Source organism: Nannobrachium achirus, assembly GCF_963921795.1.
Source record: "Nannobrachium achirus genome assembly, chromosome: 14".
Classification (NCBI taxonomy): Eukaryota; Metazoa; Chordata; class Actinopteri; order Myctophiformes; family Myctophidae; genus Nannobrachium; species Nannobrachium achirus.
In genome coordinates, this window is record NC_137821.1 from 30,191,895 (window position 1) to 30,210,853 (window position 18,959).

Consider the following 18,959-nt stretch of genomic DNA (forward strand, 5'->3'; position numbering starts at 1 on the left):
GGACCACAATGGAAACAAGAGCACTTACAGGTGGCTGCAATTCATAACTGGCCCCTGTAAAAAGTCTAAGATTATCACCAAAAATACCCCCCCACCCCCCAACTGTTTACTGTACATAGGCCTACTACTCGTTTATATGATGTTTTTGCATATTATTGTATATTATTGTTTGTCTTTAAAAGTTTAGATGAATTGAATACTCAAGACCAATGGAAACAAGCCATAGTTCTTTGGGTTATCATTTTAGCATCCTTTTGTATGGAACTGTACCTCTGTGCTTGTTTTGCAAACTGTTAATAAAGTATTAAATCAATCTGTGTTATCCTTTTAGCCTTCATGTCTGACTGTACCACGTGCTGTTAGCCTGTTTACATTTCTGACTAATAAAGTATTCAATCAATCAATCAATCATTCAATCAATCAATCAATCAATCAATCAATCATTCAATCAATCATTCAATCAATCAATGAAGGCCTTAATGACTGAAACCATTGGTGTGTTTTTATCCTTGTCCAGCCATGATATTAAAGGTTTTTTGAATATATTACCCTCTTGAGTGCCTCAAGGTTTTCCAATAACTTTGCACACAAAATATCTCAAAATCTAATGGACAGATTCATGAAACTTTAATGAAACCTACTGGGCATTCAGGCTCCCTCTCCATGGTGGTGGTGTAACCTATTTCAGCAAGCCCAAATGACCTATCCTCTGCCACCACCCTCAGGCCAAAAACTTCATGCAGGTATCTCCATTTTTGGCAAATCACCTTTTCATCAGCAGTTGCTCTCAAAGTCTCCATTCAACACTTTCTATCACCCATCTGCTAATCCCAGTTGGATGTAAAGAGCAGCACGAACTCTAGGGGCTGCTAGTGATGCTTTTAGAATTTTATGCTATTTGCTCAACATCTACTGTAGTCTACTTGTACTTGAAAATGCTATAAAATAGATAGCCTTCTGGATTGGAAGGCTGGGCCCGGGGTTTATTTCAATATTCAGCAACAACTTCATGGCCAGGAGAACCTATGGCTATGATAGCTCCTTTTGGAACCCGTAAAGGAGCTAGGCTATGATGTCAGCATTCGGAAGATCTGAAAAAGATTCAGTATTTTTTACCTTAATTAGGCTACTTAATCTTTTGCCTGCAGCATTAAATGAAAATCCCTTCCTTCAACACTTGCATATCTCCTTGTATGGGCTGTTCTGTCCGTGACGTCAGTTATTATCCATACCGACACTCATACAGATAGGCTACACTCAAAGCCAGACATAGGAGCGGTTGGCTCGAGGTTTGATGAAGGCTGGATAGCCGAATATGGAATAATAAACATATGGACTTACTTTTATTTCGGAGTGCTGTTGTTGTTTTTTTTACGCTTAGTTATTACTAATTACCTTAAATAACGAGACTTTTCTCTTATTTTTTCTACATTTGTAAGAGTATTTCTTAGCTGTATTATGACAGTTGGGGATGTAGCTCAGTGGTAGAGCGCATGCTTCGCATGTATGAGGTCCCGGGTTCAATCCCCGGCATCTCCATAACTTTAGCATTTTATTTTAGCTTAATCAAATACTAGTAAGTTTAGGTGCAAGGCTTTATTATGTGACCCAAATGATCGGTCATAATAATAAAAGAATGAATGGCAAATGAGGCTATTCATCATTGGCAGAATATTCAACGAAAGGAAGTGTTTCCTGAATTTGATTGGACTATATTGCTTTCTGGGGCGTGCCAATGTGCATGCTAGTCCACGCACGCACATACATGTCAGTTTTTGCCGGTATAATGATTTCCAGGCCAGCGCTGTCTACAGTGGTGTACACAGTAACTAGGCTACTAACTAAGTAAATCATAAATGTACTTATTAACTATTTGTACTTTCTTGAGTATTTCCAATTTTCAATACACTTAATAGCCTACTAGCCTACTACTAATTTGAAAACTAGTTAGATTTGGATTGTTTTACTTTTACTCAAGAAATGTTTGAATTCCGTTACATTAACAGAGTATTTGTTTCATTGCTGTGTTGATTAACTCAAGTAAATAAATAAAAATGTTTTTCCACCACATCATATGATGTTGTCTTGTCTTGTTCCCATCCGTCCGTCCGTGGTCCGAGACTGAACGTTCCACTGATAGATTCATTAACGTTAAATTTTAACATTGTTCTAAACGTGTCGACTCGAAGCGTTGGGATCAGGTTGGGATACAAAGCAGATCCACAGCGAGCGTTGTCACACAGTAACCTACTTCATGAGTGAGTGCTGCTGCACCCATGCTGCACGAATCCCCCAAAACAGCCAAATTACATCCTCTCTCACCCTAACTTGACTGTAGGCTACCTACTACCACAGAAATGATTTCAGTAGACGTCACATTATCTGCATAGGGATAGGGAGTACATTTTTTTAACCCCTTTCATGTTAAGGCCCAATATTTAATCGGCATTTGAGCCACGGACCACCATTTGTTGAGATTTTGCCTCTCAGACCCAATGTTGCTATCGTTGGACACGATTTTGTCCACAATTCCATGCTGTGTTGATATTGGTGCCCATCATTACGAGAGATAACAGCTAGGTAGTAAGTTAAGTAATGCACGGGTCCATTTGGTTTCATTTGACACTCTCAAGGGTTAAAGATCTATAAGGGTCCATTACCAACTCTCCATCGTTTAGCTGGGGACCACCTGGAACCCCCTCAAGGACCACTGGTGGTCCCCGGACCACTGGTTGAGAACCACTGCCCTAGCTGGTCTGTAAAGCTACTGCTTGCTTTTCTGTCTGCGCTCTGGGCTAGAAAAGGATGGAGTGATTGCTGCGCCCACAACACATCACCATGAAAGGTACAGCTTCTGCATAATGCCATCATCAGACAGAGCCGCACGGCTATTAAACACACATCATCGGGAGATATGAGACACATCTGGCTTGCAAAAAAAACTCTACAAGATGGATGCACAGGGATGCGAGGCGGAGTAGAAAAGATGGGGATCTTTAAATGAAAATGACCACCCCGGCTGGCGTTGCATTCATGGCTCTGTTTTTTCCGTTCCCTTTCGCAGGAGTAGGATGTTACTAGCGTCCGCCGTGGTGGTATGGGAATGGCTCAACGAACACGGACGCTGGCGGCCCTACAGCCCGGCCGTCTCTCGCCACATCGAGGCAGTCGTCCGGAGCGACCCGCGGAGTGGTAGCGTCGTCCTGGGCCAGGTGGACTCTCGCCTCTCGCCCTACATCGTCGACCTGCATTCCATGCACCAGTTCCGACAAGACACAGGTAAGATGCTGACAGCAACGCCCGACACAGCATCTTTAGTAGTTAGCCTACATCTAGCTATGGTCCATAGCGTAAAGCGTCTTAGAATGAGTTATCCTTAACCGCTATGTCACCAATGATCCCTTCCCTAGCGCCCGCAGGAACGGCTGCGCATCCTCTCGTCTGTAGTAAAACATAAAGAATACCGTTTCGCTACTCACCAAAACAAAGACGGCTTCAGGGAGTAGAAAGCCTACTTTCTTTAGTGGGAACACTAAGGAAGCACCCCACCTCACGTCTAAAATACACCGTGACCTTTTAGACAGAAAATAAAATATTTCACCTGAAGGCAAAATCTGGTCAATGGAATTTTCTATTGACAAGATCTGTAGAGGGCGATGTGGAGTAGCTAAAACCTCCGGTGAAATATTTTCTTTTCTGGTCAAAAAGTGTATTTTAGAGGTAAGCTTGGGGGCTCCGAGTGTTCCCACTAAGGAAAGTAGGGTTTAGACAGCTTAGAACTGTCTTTATTTTGGTGAGTAGTGAAAGTGTATTTTGTATTTTTGTTACAGACGAGAAGTTGAGCAGCCTGGGCTACCGCAGCAGGGGCTCATGCGTTAAGGAGAACTCCTTCTAACGCTATGGACCAGAGCAGCTAGCCTACATCGCTGTACAAACCAGAAAAGATGCGTATAGGCTGCGTAGAGGTGTATCTGGGCCGAAGGGCCTGTTTAGTTATTAGGTTTTCGAGCCTTTTTGATCTGTGTCCATTTCTTCCCCCCACACAAAGAGTTTGAACTGTTATTGGTGTTATTTTTGGTGCAAAGGAATCATGAGTTGTTTTCCTGCAGGAGAACATTCCAGTGGCCAGTCACATGCAGGCCATTTTATTCTTTGATGTTTTGGTGGGCAAAATGTGCCATTGCCTGGTGCTCAGGGGGTTACAGTAGGGTCATAGTGCACACATTCCACACAATGCTCCAGGTATGGGAGATGGAAAAGGTAATGTGATAAACATGACTATTAATGATACGATTTAGAGACCCATGTATTATGCACCCGGACATTTATTCATAATATATTATATATTTGCCTCATTTCTAAGACATAGGCTAATTATCCTTGCATGTTGCATTCACATGTAGCCTGCCTGCTATAGGGAGGAAAGCGTGAGGCAAAATAGAGAATCAACAACAGACTCCAATTAGTGCCCTCCTCTCAACATCAAGCTAATACAAAAGCCCTTGTGCAGTCTGCCACTCTACCCCCCAAATTCAGCAAGAGGAGGGGTGAGAAAGGCGGTGGTGTTCCCTAGTGAAAGAAACTGAGAGAGGGGAGGAGGGAGGGATATCAGTAATCTGAGGTCACTGATTGGTGCCAACTGGATAAATGACCCTGTTCTATTATGCCACTGTTAAATGTTCATACTTGACAACTTACTCTGCAAAACTTAGACCTATATAGCCTTGGCTTTCAATAACAAGTTGAATTAATTTAGATGGGCCATTACAGAGATGGTTGGGGGGGGGGCACACAAATCACAATAAATAAATGATAATAGTAATTAATTAGTTATTCCTTATTTTGTCAGTGGGCCACAAGGTGTCACGCACAATTCCTGACTATTTTTTAAACTAAAGGTTTCTACAGTTAACTGAATGTAGATAATTACACTCAATGGCTTTAACATTGGAGAGTAACATACTGCAAGTGCAATAATCATCCAAATCCAGCATAGGCAACTTCCATTGGCTGAATTGGTAATAAATGGGGAATTCAGGATTTCTAAAACTACTGTGTCAAGTTGCCAAATACTGTATGTACCATTTCCAACTTTTAGAGTTATTGAGAAGTGCACTTTATTGACCTAGTCCCCCTTATACTAGGCAAACATTTGACAAAAATAGTTGAACATTCAGCAAAAATAGCTGTTATTTGACAATGACAGAACAAAGCATATTGGGTTTAACTGGTTAATCATTATTAGCAAGAGTGACCATATTTCACCTGAATTACAGAACATTCACATTGGCAAATGGAGGGTGAAAGACGAGATACCCTGAGGAAAAGCTGTGCTTGACAAAACTGATTAATGAAAACTGATCCCCCCAAAATGCTTCATTGAGACTGTCAGGTTGCAGTTAGTATGAAATCATCCACCTCATGTCCATGAGTCCCGCTCATGTCTGTGAGTCGCAATGAAACCGAATCGAATTCAGTTCCTCCCTCCCATTCCAGTCACAAAAAGTTGTAAGTAACACATTTGGTGTAACACTCACGCCGCATCGCTGATTGGCTCACTCACTCACATGGGTCTGTGATGCATCGCTGATTGGCTGTGGCTTTCACAGACAGATCAGCTGCTGTGTGTGTGTGTGTGCGTGCGTGCGTGCGTGTGTGTTGGGGGAAATTGCTGCTCGACCTGATGGTTGCTTCTCGCCCTTACGGCGTGTTAGTTGTTATTCAGCATTCATTACTTTTTTTTGGTTTCCTAATATTTCTTGACAATCCTTTGGTCACTTAGAAACACCTAGAATCTGGTATGAGAAGGATTTATGAAGAATCTCTGGAGTTACCCTGGACACTCTGGGAAAGCAAATACAGTCAGCTTTTGGCTGGATCAAAGCTGACAGCCAATCAGAATTCAGAACACGGTGTGCTGTTACCAGGGGCAACCTGTTTGACTGTTTGACCAAACTCTTAGCGAACATACTATACACACAGGCATGTTGAGTTTGTTAGGGTTTTAATCTGCTTGTACACTGCAAATATTGTTTCAGCCCCACATCCAGCAAACATTTATCCCCTTTCCCCTAAATGAATATAGAGTCCTCAGCAAATTGATTTGGGTGAGTCATAGTTTTGGGTACTAGGCTATCACTAAAAAATATAACCTAGCATACATGTAACGACTTTCAACCTGGCATCCCGATTTTGGACACGTTTTGTTATTTTGTTACGTTATAGAAAAACGTAAAAATTATTCTGTTATCTTATTATCTTATTATATTTTAGATCATCTACTTTGACCACGCATCACCACTGTACGACAAAGTATAAATCAGGCTTATGTGGTTAACATGAAACATTTAACATGTTCAGCAGACTCATAATGTGTCATAGATGTGTCATGTGTCATTTGTCATATGTCATGTGTCATGATGTGAACTGCTGGATTTGTGCCCTACCCCTAGGTACCCTTCGACCTGTGAGGCGTAGCTTCTACGACCCCACCTCTGCGCCTGGCCAGGGCTGGCTGTGGGAGTGGGAGAACGACGCTGGGAGTTGGACCGCCTACGACACGGAGGTCGGCATCGCCATCCAGGCGGCTCGTGATCGCCAGCAGCCCTGGCTGGACCTGTCGCCGCTGGGCTTCTGCTACCTCATTGACTTTCAAAGCATGACCCAAATCAATGGGCAGACGCAGCGCTGCCGACGCATCCAGCGCCGCTCTGATCTGGCCTACCCGCTCGTGTCTGGACCTCTGCCCAAGTCACATCACGCCTGGGGTCCGCCGCCTGCCGCACCCGGGGGGTTCCTGGGAGCGGGCGTCTCCGGCGCGGGAATGGGGATGGGGATGGGGATGAGTATGGGCGGGGGCATGGGCGGCATGGGCAACGGAAGCGCTTATCCAAGCGGGGCACTTCCCGCGTCGGCCATCACCTCCCTGGGACAGCCCTGTGCCTGTCAACAGTGTATGCTGGTACTGAGCGTCAAAGCGGGGGCCCTGTCGACAGCTCACACCCTGGGTCGCAGGCCGCCCCAGAACAAACCCCCTAGTCCAAAACTCGGGGGTTATCCTGCCCTTGGAGGGTCTTACTCACTGACCCTCCCTCGACCACCGGCCCTGTCCCGATCGCTATCCCCTCACAGGACATCCATAGGTGGGGCTGCTGGTGGTGTAGGGATGGGGGTTGGGGGAGTCGGTCTGAGCGTCTTCGGGGGCGGCGGGGGTCCCGCTTTCGGAGGCGGAGGTTTTGCCCACTCTCTCTCCCTCCTGGGCTCGGCAACCGCAGCTCTCTCCCTGTCCTCCACCCGGCCCCCCCCTCCGCCTCTCCCCCCGGCTCCTCCTCCGCCGCCTCCTCCTCCCTCTGTCGCTCCCTCCGTCAACACCACCTCTGCCCCTCATCCCTCCATGTCGTCGTCCCTCTCCGTGTCCTCTGTTCCGTCTACAGCGACCGCCACGGCTCCATCCCTCATCTCTACGGCTGCCTCCACCTGCACACCTTCGCCCTCTGCCCGTGTCTTAGGCCCGGTGGCTTCCACCGGTGCCGCTGCCTGCGCAGCGCCACTGCCGCCACGCGCCAGCCTGGCGGGGCTGAGCCGGCCTGCCCTGCAGCGGATTGCCATGGCCCAGTCACGTGCTCTCATAGCCTCTGGGTGAGTAGCCAGTCACCTAGTCCATTGTTTCTCAAACTTCTACATTTCAAGGTCTCCCCTTTTCTTGACAGTGTACAAACATGTATGGATCCATTTAGACCACCCTAAAGGAAACCTGGAATCCACTTTGAGAAACTCTGACCTAGTCAATGAGTTATCTGCTCTGGTCTGCGTGTATTAGTGAATAGAAAGTTAATGTATTTTAATTTGAATAGTGCTTAAAGGATGTTTTTTCACATTCGGTTCTGTCACTGTAAAAGAAAATACAAAGATAGAAAAAGTGCTCACTGGAGCACAACTCACCGCCAGGCCAGGTAGGTTATTGTGGGGAAGCAATGTTTGGAATCCCAGTCATTATAAGATTTTGATAGTATGAGCTACAATTCAGGAGTCAGAACATAAATAAGCCTGTTATATTGCCACCATGAGGCTGATTTGGGACGGGGGAAAAAAACATCAAGCTATTGGAGTGTGCGAACGTTTTTTGGGAGGGAAATAGATACTGATTGCTGTGATTATGTAAAGGAATTCCTACATTACTTGAAAGTGAACCTGTTGAGGTGGGTTCCAAATGGACCCTGAGTACAAATTGAACTTTTTTCTGTGTACAAATGAACACATCCATTTGGTTCCATTTGTACACTCTCAGAGTTATGGGTGTCCTTGAAATTATGTTAAATTAAGTTTGAGAACCACTGCTACTCTACATAATCACTATCTGGTATCAACTCTCATTAGTGTGCAGATTCAGAAGCATTGCTGCAAGATTCTGTGAGAGAAATAAGCAACCAGGTCTATGAAAACGAGACCAAAAGAAGCGACTATAGGCTACATGAGCACTCAAACCTATATGCATCGGCTATTTGAAAATAGCTGAAGCCAACTCATCGTATCACGATGCGTTGTGAGCTTGTAGATCTGCTATTTTTGAAAAACTGGGGGACACAAATCTTGTATGGGGATCCCTGGCACAAAATATTCAGATGGGCGTGTTTGAGCAATTAGATATTAATCTGGGGGTCCTTCACATTGAAAATGTGTCTTTAAACAACATTAGGAAACAAGCCCAAATTAGCAACTACACAAGCCTCCCAAAAAACACAACCCGCAACTACCAATATTTACAAGCGACTTTTCAGAAAAACAAGCAAAAGTAAGTAGCAAGGTGGCCACTATCACGATGGTCCGGGTTTGCCTCCCACTCAGGGGAGATAACTATTCAAGTCAACATCTGTCGCCGCATGCGCACTAACACTCTGACCGACTCAGTCTGCAGAGCATGGCCCTACTAGCTCCATAATATCGGCTGATAAGAAGTGATAATCGCCGATGATAACGTCTGAAGTGGGTGGAAATCCCTCCATTGGACTTCACTCCATATTCCTCAATTCACTTCTAATTCCCAGGATTTTCTCATTCCTGGAGGCCCATTGTCCCCAACTCTCTCTCTGTGTGTGTGTGTGTGTGTGTGTGCGTGCGTGCGTGCGTGCGTGCGTGTGCGCGGGTGCATGCACGCACACTTGTGTTTGGTTGGTAGCCATGGAAATGTTTGTGGGACTAGCTAAGAGCCTGGTTCCCATTTGCAGAACAATGCTGAACCAAAGACATGAACCAAAGACACAGTGTGTGTGTGTGTGCGCGCGTGTGCACGCGCGTGCGTGTGTTCGTGCGTATGTGTGAGAGCGACCTCTGGTCAGGAAATACAAAGATGCCATGCTGTAGCACTCTGATCCCCGACAGCGCTAATGAAAGTGATAACATCATTAGAGCTGCCCTGACCAGCTAGCTAGAGTGACAGGTCTCATTCATTATGGGTTGGGCTGAATGATATTTTTTTTTATGGGAAAGAGTGAACCCATTAAAAAGAGGTGGGGTTCTAATGGAATTTGCCCTGTTATCCAGTTTGATTTTATTCACAGCTGATAGAGAGTGAGACCACTGATGTTTTCTCAGTGGTTGAAATTAATTGCAAACATGTTGAATATCTGACACTATGCTTGACGACATTTAACTGGGGAGTTACTCTTACTCTCTTTTTGTTACAATACTTTTGCATTACTTTCATAAAACTCCCTCAAATGATGCACAAAAGGATTAGGCATAATATTGTAACAGCTAAGTATGAAATGACAGTAATTAGTTTAGTAATTATTTGCATGTAAAGTATTTCTGTATGTTAGACCCAGCAGTACATATGGGAGGGTTCCACTGGAGGAAAACGGGGGAGGGTCAAGCTGCCAACTAAACTTTTGTAATCCATTTTAGTCCATTATTCAACAACAGATAAACATTAGCTAGTATCAGGCTTAGTCTTCATTTTCCTGTTTAATTCCTGCCTCAATAGTAAGTAGTAAGTACACACTTGAATGGTCCTGTTCAATCCCTTCGTCAATCCCTACCTCAATACTATGCTAGTCGTTCTAATTACAGAGTTGAATGGTGGGTCTGGTCACTTAGATGTCACGTTGCATGCTGACAGATGGTCACACCTGTTGCTGGAAAACAGCCAACGTCACGGTCTCACAGATCTTTTCTGATCCGTCTTTACAGCTTGTGTAAATCGTTTATCTACGTCGAGCAACAATCACGCAACAAAGTATAAATTAGCCTAATGAGCACTTCCGCATTCCATTCTTACGATGGGTGTCAACGTTAGTGTCGTGTCGTCACTTTCATTCATACTAGATCACGCTGTTGCATGCTAAATCCTTTTATTTCTTTATTCTGCATCAAAGCTTTGTGTTAATGTAGGAATAGTCCCTTGATTACAGACTTCTGCAGTGTAAAGAGCGACAAACTTTTCTTTGACGATGGCTTGCCAGATTGATGTAATACCATCAAACATAATAATATTGACCTCATAAATATGCTTCAGCTTTAGTTCATTTGCTAAAATAGGTCTATATGAGTTTAAAAGACAATTTAGTTTTTTACAACAAGGGTTAATATTTTAGATTGTAATTAGAGAAATTATAAGATGGGTGTTAAAATGTTTTCATTCACTGCTTTCTATCGGTTTTGCATGCATACAAGTGGCTAAATATAGATTTTTAGACACAATAAGCCAGCGATTTCTTTATTACTATTTACAGTAACACTACTAACCCCCATAAGTCACATCTGCCAGTGAAAGATTAGGTGCATCTTGGGAATGGGCTTATTGTGTCTAAAAAGACATATTTAGCCATTTGTACACATGCCTGCATCCACTGAAATCAAAATCATTAAAACCGGTTAAAATGATACAAAGCAGTAAATGAAATCATTTTAACACTCATCTTTTCTTGTCTCTAATTACAGTCTAAAATATGAACCCTTGTTGTAAAAAACAAAGGTGTCCCTTAAAATGTATAGCTATGTAATGTTTGTTGGTGAGAAAATCGCACTTGAGTGAACTCACTGTCATAGATAAACTACGTGACAACTCGAGAATGCCTGTCTGCACAGCAGTCGCTTTTGTCCTGTGTTGTTTTCTGCACGTGTCAGTGGCCTTCAGTCATTTGTGTCTGTGTTTAAGTGGAGTGTGCTGTGCATATCTAGTTATAAGGAATTATTCGTTTAATAGATCAAAGGTTTGTGTTTGTTTGTTTGTGTGTGTGTAAACACGTGCTGCTGCTTCTTGTGTTACCTTCATCCAGTGGTCCAGATGGAGACTTCACTAATGCTGGCAGATTAGCTTAGATCAGAGAAACGTGACTCATTGACTCACCCCAACTCCTCCAATCTCACCTTGATCCACCCTTTCTCTCACCCTCCCTTTCTCCATCTTTCGTGGCTCACATAGCGTTACTGCCGGGCACACACACCTTTGCTAAAATATGTGATTATATACCCACTGTAGAAGTTTTCAGGCATCCATCAATACAAACAACAGCTTGCATAATTTCATTCAGGGAATGTACAGTAAATCTAAAATGGTTTGACCCAGTGAGTTATCACATTTTGTCATTTAGTGGATGTGGAACAGGCATTTTTTACCACTGGACGTGCACAGGAACATAATTCTGTAGCTTGGACAATGCCTATGCTTATTGACAATTGTGTAACACAACAAACAGTATTTGTCTAGTGCCAGCATAGCCAGCTTCGTTAGTTTCAGTGATTATAATTCTGAATCCATAGAAAATGCCATTTAGGTTTGACCAATTAAATATGTATAATGATAAATACATAAAAACTGATTGCATTACCAGCTATAGTAAATTGCTGTCCCCCATTTCATTATTATACTTTATAATCCGGTCATTGTAACCCTGTTAAACAGAGTGGACCACTTTCCAGCCACACATGAGACCCTCCCCTGACGCCATCCAGATTCATTGAAATCCTATTTCACCCGAAAGCGTTTACGCACATGCTACTGTGGGGCTGACACCCAGGGGGACAACAACAACTACTTCATATGTTGTTGTGGTCACCTGATCAGATCAAAATATGACACAGAAATTGTAAGCATTTGTAGATAAATGTATCACCATCCATGAGCTCTGAGGACAAAGGAACTGATCGTTCTGGTAGATGAAGTACGAACTAATTCAGTCAGTATCTATGAAACTATTGTAACCTTTTGTTGATGTGTAATTCACATACACTGATTTCGGATTGTATTTCCGGTAGCCCATTGCTGTGGCGTGGTAACTGGCAGGTAATCCCTGTGGTGACGTGGATCTGGCCTACAACCAGAGGTTAATCAACAGATGGAGACCGGTGGATTAGGACTATAAGAGCGAGGGGGAAGGAGAGCAGGCACACTACTGGCACAGAGAGATGAAGAGGGCCTAGCAGACGGATATCAAAGATACACTGTAGCTCAACACATTGGAGAAGTGCAGAACGGAAAGCCAAGTGTGAGAGAGTCGAGTGGAAACAAGTGTAGATACAGATACAGTATTATTGCAGTAAGACGATACTGGGTTTGTTGTCAGATTGTTTGCTGCTTTCTAGGGAGAACAATGACTATCATCAAAACTGGCAGACCGTGAGTATAGTTTATTGATTTGAGAGTGTCACATACACGTCCAAGCAAATGTGAGAAGGGTCTTGCAGTTATTGTTAGTTATTATCATAAATTGTGTTCTGATTATCAATTGGTTGAGATATGGTAGCACATTGGTACTTTAGGTATTTTAGTTTGAAGCTACACTGTTGTAAAGGCATATCCTTGTTGTTGTCCAATTGACTGAAATTTCTTGAATATATTGGGTAAAATAATTAACCAACTATGAACTAATTAATTACCCTGCTGCTTAAACTGCCTTTGTTTGAAAATGTTTACTTTTTCCAGTGGTGGAAAAAGTACTCACATTTTTTACTTAAATAAAATTACTCCAATACTGCAAATTAGAAATACTATATAATAATAATATAAGTAAAAGTACAGAATAAATAATTTACTTGAGTAAAAGCACAAATGTATTGGCATCAAAAGGTACTTAAAGTACCAAAAGTACAAATTACTCATTATGCAGAATGTCCCATTTCAGTTTTTAAATGTATAAAATGTATTAAAATCTATGGAAAATAGCAGACCTATTCATGACACATTGTGAGCTTGTAGATCGTCTATTTTCAAATGGCCAAAATGTATATAGGGCTGAAGTGGATAATATATGTTTTGGAATAATAATCAAAATCTACAAAGTAACAAGTAACTAAAGTTTCCAAATAATTGTATTAGAATAAAAGTATATACTATATTTGCCTCTAAGATTTGTAAAAGTACTGAAAATTGGAAATATTCTAGTAAAGTAAAAAATACCTCAAAATGATAGTTACCGGTAAGTACAGTAACTTGAATAAATGTACATTACACCACTGCTTTTTTCAAAGCAATGTCACACAATCTTTCAGTTGTGTTCGGCAGAATCAGAATCAATAACATTATACAAGGCTAATATGTTGGACTGAGTTCAGTCTAAGCCTCATGGGCACGTGTGGCCTACTTGGCATTGTAATGGGTCAAGGTGTTATTCTCAGCACCAAGCAGCCGCTTTATCTGTCTGCATGACTCTGCAAACGAACCATGGCCTGCTGCCAACACGGAGTGACCTGTGAGCAAGCATTTAGCCGTCACCATGCCTACATGTTGTTCTACATGTTGTGACACACCACATTTAGGTGTTTAGTGTTGACTGTTTGTGGTCTAACCTGTATGTTTCTGTTTGTTTTGCATTTCAGAGTACCAACGGTTCCAGTAAAGAACCTGAATGGAGCCAGCCCTGTACACCCCGCCTTAGCAGGTAAGACTGAAAACATGCTGCCTATCAGGATTCGTACTGGATGATTTGGCATCAGTGAATTTGGAAACTTTTGTATCTGTGTCCTTCATTACATATAGCACATTAAGAATATTGTTAAAACCTTTGGGAACATGTTGAGTTGCCACTTCAGTTTCTGGTTTTACAGTAAAAAGCCAACAATTGGTTTGAAATTAAACAATATAGCTTTAACACATGCTGTCTAGTTTTTTCAGATGCTAGGTTTGATTTTGACCTTGTAAAAAAACTACTTTGTGGCACTTTATTGACAAGGGTTCTTTTTTATGAATCAATGTTTTTTTTTTTTTTTTTTTACATTTTTAAGTAGGATCTTGAGAGAAAAAATTAAATATAAGACAAGGGTTCTTGCCATTTACTCAGATCTTGCATTTGTAAGTGAGCTAAGAGTGTCTTCTAAATACGGTGGAAACCGTATCAGCCACGAAAGAGGGATACGAATGATAACAGACTCCATGATGAAATGTACCTGTTAGCTAAAAGGTTCATTTATCAAATATGGACAGAATAGTCATAGAAAAGGCACAATTAGCAGCATTAGCAGTTCCATCCATCCATCCATCTTCAACCGCTTATCCGGAATCGGGTCGCAGGGGTAACAGTTCCAACTGAGACCTCCAGATTTGAACCATTCAAACCGCGGCTCAATGTGGCCAAGTTATGATATTAATTACAATAACTCTCTCTGCTACTTTCCCCAGGTATTACAGGCATCCTGATGAGCGCTGCAGGTCTTCCTGTCTGCCTGACTCGTCCACCTAAGCTGGTGCTTCACCCTCCGCCTGTCAGCAAGAGTGACATCAAGCCTATACCCGGCCTAGGTCATTGTTGCCGCAAAACGACCAAGAAACAGGCCCGCAAAGGTGGGTTAAACTAAGGACATGGATGGATGTACTACTGTGTGTGTACACACACACACACACGTGCGCTCGCACACACACACACACACACACACACACACACACACACACACACACACACACACACACACACACACACACACACACACACACACACACACACACACACACACACACACCTCATTGAGTACATTTTGCAGTGCATTGTCTGATGCAGTGGTTCTCAAACTTGGGGTCGGGACCCCAAGTGGGTTCCCCAAATTATTTTGTGGGGTCCCCAGATGATTAGCTTAATGTAAGTTTGCGTTGTGAGCATGTAGATCGGCTATTTTCACAATATTTATCGGTGGAACAGAGTCACATGAAATGTAATACCTACAATTCCAAGTGCTTGTCAGGGTGGGGTCCCCAGTTCAGATATGTTTATTTTGGGGGTCACGGCCTAAAAAGGTTTGAGAACCCCTGAACTAAGGACATGGATGGATATACGACTGTGTACAAACACACACACACAGTCACACACACAGTCACACACACACACACACACACACACACACACACACACACACACACACACACACACACACACCATTTTGCAGTGCATTGTCTGGTGACATGGTTCATGGCTTGCCCTCCCTCTTTGTTCCCTTAATGCCCACAGGCAAGACCCCTGAGGAAGTGGTGAAGAGGTACCTTCAGAAGGTCCGCAACCCTCCAGAGGAAGTGAGTCCTTAATATACTTCCTCAAAGATTAATGCATATTAAGTAGTTCACTCCCAAAATTACTTTTTTTCCTATTCATTACTCATGCCATGGAGACTTGAGTTCAATAATATCTTTACGTTTTCGCATTCCATAATACACTTGTTGTCAAAAAAGATAGAAAAAAAGTTATTTTGGGGGTGAATTACTCCTTTAAAGCTTTTCTGATTGGCTCTTCAGGTTCCTGTTAATATGGATAAGTGATTTGTTTGGTATTTTGTGACTGCTTAATTGCCTTTCCTTTACCAATGCAATCTAACTCCCATTTAGATTAGTTATAGCCTATTATTAAAACATTTAAAAATAAAAAAAATTCTGCCCCATCTCAGGACTGCACTATCTGCATGGAGGCTCTCGCTGGCCCATCGGGTTACAAGGGCCCTGGAGTGGGTGGCATTTCTCGGGCAGAGTCGGTGGGCCGCCTGGCCCAGTGCGGCCACCAGTACCACCTCCAATGCCTTGTCGCCATGTACAATAATGGCAACAAGGATGGCAGCCTGCAGTGCCCCACCTGCAAAACCATTTATGGGGTCAAGACTGGCAACCAGCCCCCTGGCAAGATGGAGTACCACGTCATACCACACTCACTACCGGGTCACCCCGACTGCAAAACCATCCGCATTATCTACAACATCCCCCCTGGTATCCAGGTACGACCATGCCACATGTTGAACTGATCTGTTTCTATTTTGAACGATGCATTTGAGTATTGTCCTTTTTTTGGGGGTTTGTTGTCATTATAGTGTACTACGTACAGGTAGGTGACCTTGTGAGCTGTCACCAGTATGGTGCAAACAGGCATTATAAATCGGCAGTTAAGTGATGCCTGCCTGGTGGCTCTGCCAGGAAGTGCACAGACCATAAGTTCCTTGTGAGCATTAGGACCCGTGTCTGAAGCCAACGCCCGTCTTGTCTCACATGTCCTCCTCAGGGTCCAGAGCATCCCAACCAAGGCAAGCCATTCACCGCCCGTGGATTCCCCAGGCACTGCTACCTTCCTGACAGCGAGAAGGGACGCAAGGTAAGCAACTCTCTCTTTTCATACCGCCATTCTCACCATTTTCTTCTGGAGATTACATGTGGACTCCCGGACTCTCAGATCAGTGACCTCCGTCTCTTTATTCCTCCAGGTTCTGAGGTTGCTTCTGGTGGCTTGGGACCGCCGTCTGATCTTCTCAGTGGGCACATCCAGCACCACCGGCGAGTCGGATACAGTCATTTGGAATGAAGTGCACCACAAGACGGAGTTTGGCTCCAACCTGACGGGCCACGGCTACCCCGACCCCGGCCACTTGGACAACGTCCTGGAGGAGCTCAAGGCCCAAGGGATCACAGAGGAGGAGTGCCTACCCAGAGACTGAGCCAGCAAGCCATACACCCAACAGAGACAGCAAGACTGGAGACCGACCCAAGCCGGTGGGAAATCAGTTAACTCTCCGACTGCCCATCCTCTCTGCTAAGTCTCAAGACACACAATGCCGAGCGGCACAAGGAACTGATCTCCAGCCGAATGCACGAGATAAAATAAGACGGTTTTCTAGAAATCACCTGTGCAAAATTAAGAGAAAGAGACAACTTTTGACTGAAAACAAAGATGCAGGCGGAAAATAACAAGATCAATACAACTTAACAGCTAAGATGCCGATGTATTTTAGAGACATGGAGAGACTGGGGTTTCAACAGTGTTTGCTGAGATTACATTTTCTCTCATGGCAGTATGGGTGAGTTTTCATTATGACACATCCATGACAAAATCATCTGGGTTCTTTTTCTGATACAGTAACAAGTGACAAGATTGCAATTCGTTTTTCCAGTGAGACAGTTTAGACCACTGTGCACATACAATTCAGTGTTGGGTAAAATGTTGTCATTTATACTGTGAGATATCAAGAATGTAATTAGCTGATTATATTTAATTTCTATTATTTTCTAAATTGGTGAACATTAAAGCTCACCACAACTGCTGCTATGTGGAATAACTGACAAGGAATATTAAAGAAGCCCAGAATGAAGGAATGATATAAAGGGCAGATGATGTTAGTCCACAGGCAGAATAGTAAAAAAAAAAGAAGAAAAAAAAGAAAGAAGAAACAGTACTTTCAAAATATCTAAAGCGTGATTGGAAGCGTGAGCATGGATGTTTGCTGACCTCTAGTGGCACTTATCAAGAACTACATTCCTTAGATTTGTCTAAATCCTATCATTTTGAAGAAAACAAAAAATGCATTCCTGTATATTATGGATTCTTGTTATACTATATGATATGTTTGCATTTACATATTTTTTTATATTTCCATTTTGGGCTATGACTTATAATTTTACAGAGAGCAGTTTTTGTAGTGGAGTTAAGTAAGACATTTGGGGTGGGGTTGTCTGAATCAGAGTGTAACTGACACACTTTGCTGTTTGCCTATTTCATTCAGTAAATATGTATTTTTTTTGTATTTTGTGTGTGATGGGTTGCCCTTCACAACTTTACATTCCTTTTTTTGCCTCTGAGCTTTGGTGCATTCCACAACTATTTCGTCTTCTTGCATCTATGCTGACATTGAAGGCTAGACTACTGCTATCTCCTCCAGAAGTTAGTCTTTTTTACTGAGTCTGGGTCAGACAAATACCAGCCTCAAATGCTTCATCGCCTAAAAACTAAGTATGGTATGGTCATCTGTAGGTTTTATGATACGCACAATTTGTTTTTGCCATAAACCCATGCAAAAAGACCTCTTGTTGTGGACCCAACTTTGGCCAAAATGGTCCAGTTACTTTGCATTAGGTCCTTTGAGGATCTGTTTATTGTTATGTACTTTTGACAAGATATACCTAGTCTGTGTTAACATACACATAATCTAGGCCAACATTAAAAACATTTATACTTTATAATACTTTATGTATGCACTGTTTGTATGTGTTTTATGTGGACAAATGTACATTAAACTTTTTTCTAAGGTACGACTGAGAGACTGAGAGCTGTACTCTGAATTACTAATTTATTTTATGTCAAGTTTTTTTATCTCATATTTTACTGTGTTTTTAAGAGGTATCATGCAAATGCTTGTACTCATTTTTGTTTTTGTTACTCTTTGAATACCATTATCAAGTTGTCATATCAAGCGTACATCACATCACATTACATAGCCAAACTCTATACAGAGCTGTGCTTATTGAGAACCATTGTGTTTTAATGACATAGTCATTCTGAGTCTGTCATTGATCTTTTGCTCTTATTTTACTTGCATGAAACAATTGCATCAATTAAGTTATACAAAAATATAAATCACAACCAGTCTCTCTGGCACTCAAAATCATCTAATTGAAAACATTTCTACTCATTTGAGTTGAATCTAATAATTTCAGCTGGTTTCTGGACTATCATTGTTATGGGTGTACAAGTATAGCATTAATGCTATGTCTTTTGGTAAATGTC

The 18,959-nt window shown here is 42.5% G+C and overlaps 1 protein-coding gene across 1 annotated transcript; it reads left to right on the plus strand.

The window, feature by feature from the left end:
* Positions 1-3,071: 3,071 nt before the first annotated feature.
* dtx4a (deltex 4, E3 ubiquitin ligase a) lies at positions 3,072-17,031 on the plus strand (the record flags this gene model as incomplete). Its single annotated transcript, XM_080741205.1, has 8 exons — positions 3,072-3,279; positions 6,453-7,638; positions 13,816-13,877; positions 14,615-14,776; positions 15,435-15,496; positions 15,865-16,185; positions 16,467-16,556; positions 16,666-17,031. 8 exons carry the CDS (start codon positions 3,072-3,074, stop codon positions 16,894-16,896), a joined length of 2,322 nt encoding a protein of 773 aa, XP_080597331.1. The 3' UTR covers positions 16,897-17,031.
* Positions 17,032-18,959: the final 1,928 nt, after the last annotated feature.